Source organism: Trachymyrmex cornetzi, unplaced genomic scaffold, assembly GCF_001594075.2.
Source record: "Trachymyrmex cornetzi isolate Tcor2-1 unplaced genomic scaffold, Tcor1.1 scaffold1670, whole genome shotgun sequence".
In the NCBI taxonomy this organism is placed as follows: Eukaryota; Metazoa; Arthropoda; class Insecta; order Hymenoptera; family Formicidae; genus Trachymyrmex; species Trachymyrmex cornetzi.
In genome coordinates this window covers 14,753-15,731 of record NW_017296277.1, presented here as the reverse complement: position 1 = coordinate 15,731, position 979 = coordinate 14,753, and the positions used below count along the sequence as shown (strand labels likewise).

Here is a 979-nt window from a genome sequence, read left to right as displayed (position 1 = left end):
TCCGATTACTACTTATTTGCATCGGTAGGACACGCACTTGCTCAGCAGCGCTTCACTTCTTACGAAGATGTACGTAAATGGCTAGATGACTAGTTTGGCTCAAAAGAGCAACAATTTTTTTGGCGTGACATCCACAAATTGTCAAACAGGTGGAAAAAATGTATAGCTAGCGATGAGCAATACTTCGAATAAAATATTTTTTATCATTTTCATGCAATAAACGTGTATTTTTTCTTAAAAAATTCCAGTTTCATATTTACGTACCTCGTACAATCAAACCGTTCTTGTTATATCATTTTTTTTATCCTTATAAGTATCCTTCTTAAAACTTTGCAAAAATATTTTTCAATGTGTATATTTTAAGAATGTGAATTTTTTTTTATTGAAAAACATTTTTTTTTAGCAGTTTCTCCTTTAAAAATCGAAAAGTAAAGCAGTAAATATTGCAGTAGTAATTCGTGTGATAGGAACTCACAATCTAGTTTCCGTTAATGCAGGATAAGATCATAGACGCGGATGTGAAACTGGAGGAAACTGGCATGGAACTGGAATCCTTGGAGCTAGCTAATAAAGAAATGAAAGAGAAATTGGCAGAATTGCGCAATAAGATACAGAAACGCAATACACCTAGCCTACATTCCATTCATTCCGAAGATCTGATATGTCTGAAAAAAATTCGTCAATTTGCTAAAGAAGAATTGAAATTAAAAAACTACATCAGGGAGCTTGAAAGTAAAGAACTCATGTACAGGCGACAAATGAGCAAGTTGTTGTCCTGCAAGAAATTTCAGCGTGACAGTGAAAAAATGGAATCGAAGGAAACTGATAAAAAGTTATTCGATTTATTAGAAGATTACACACGTAATAAATATGTGACAAAGAAAAAATTTCAATTTGACGATAAGAAACGAGTGAGTTATTAGGAATAGACAATATTTATATACTTCCTGTTCTTTATATATACAGGGTGGACCATCTG

The 979-nt window shown here is 32.8% G+C and overlaps 1 protein-coding gene across 1 annotated transcript in view; it reads left to right on the top strand.

Moving 5' to 3' along the window:
• The first annotated feature begins 491 nt into the window (after positions 1 to 491).
• The window catches only part of LOC108759096 (uncharacterized), a 2,740-nt gene continuing 2,252 nt past the window's right edge, over positions 492 to 979 (top strand). Inside the window, exon 1 of the mRNA XM_018504389.1 lies at positions 492 to 911. Coding sequence (XP_018359891.1) covers positions 492 to 911 — 420 coding nt within the window. The remainder of the gene's footprint in view (positions 912 to 979) is intronic.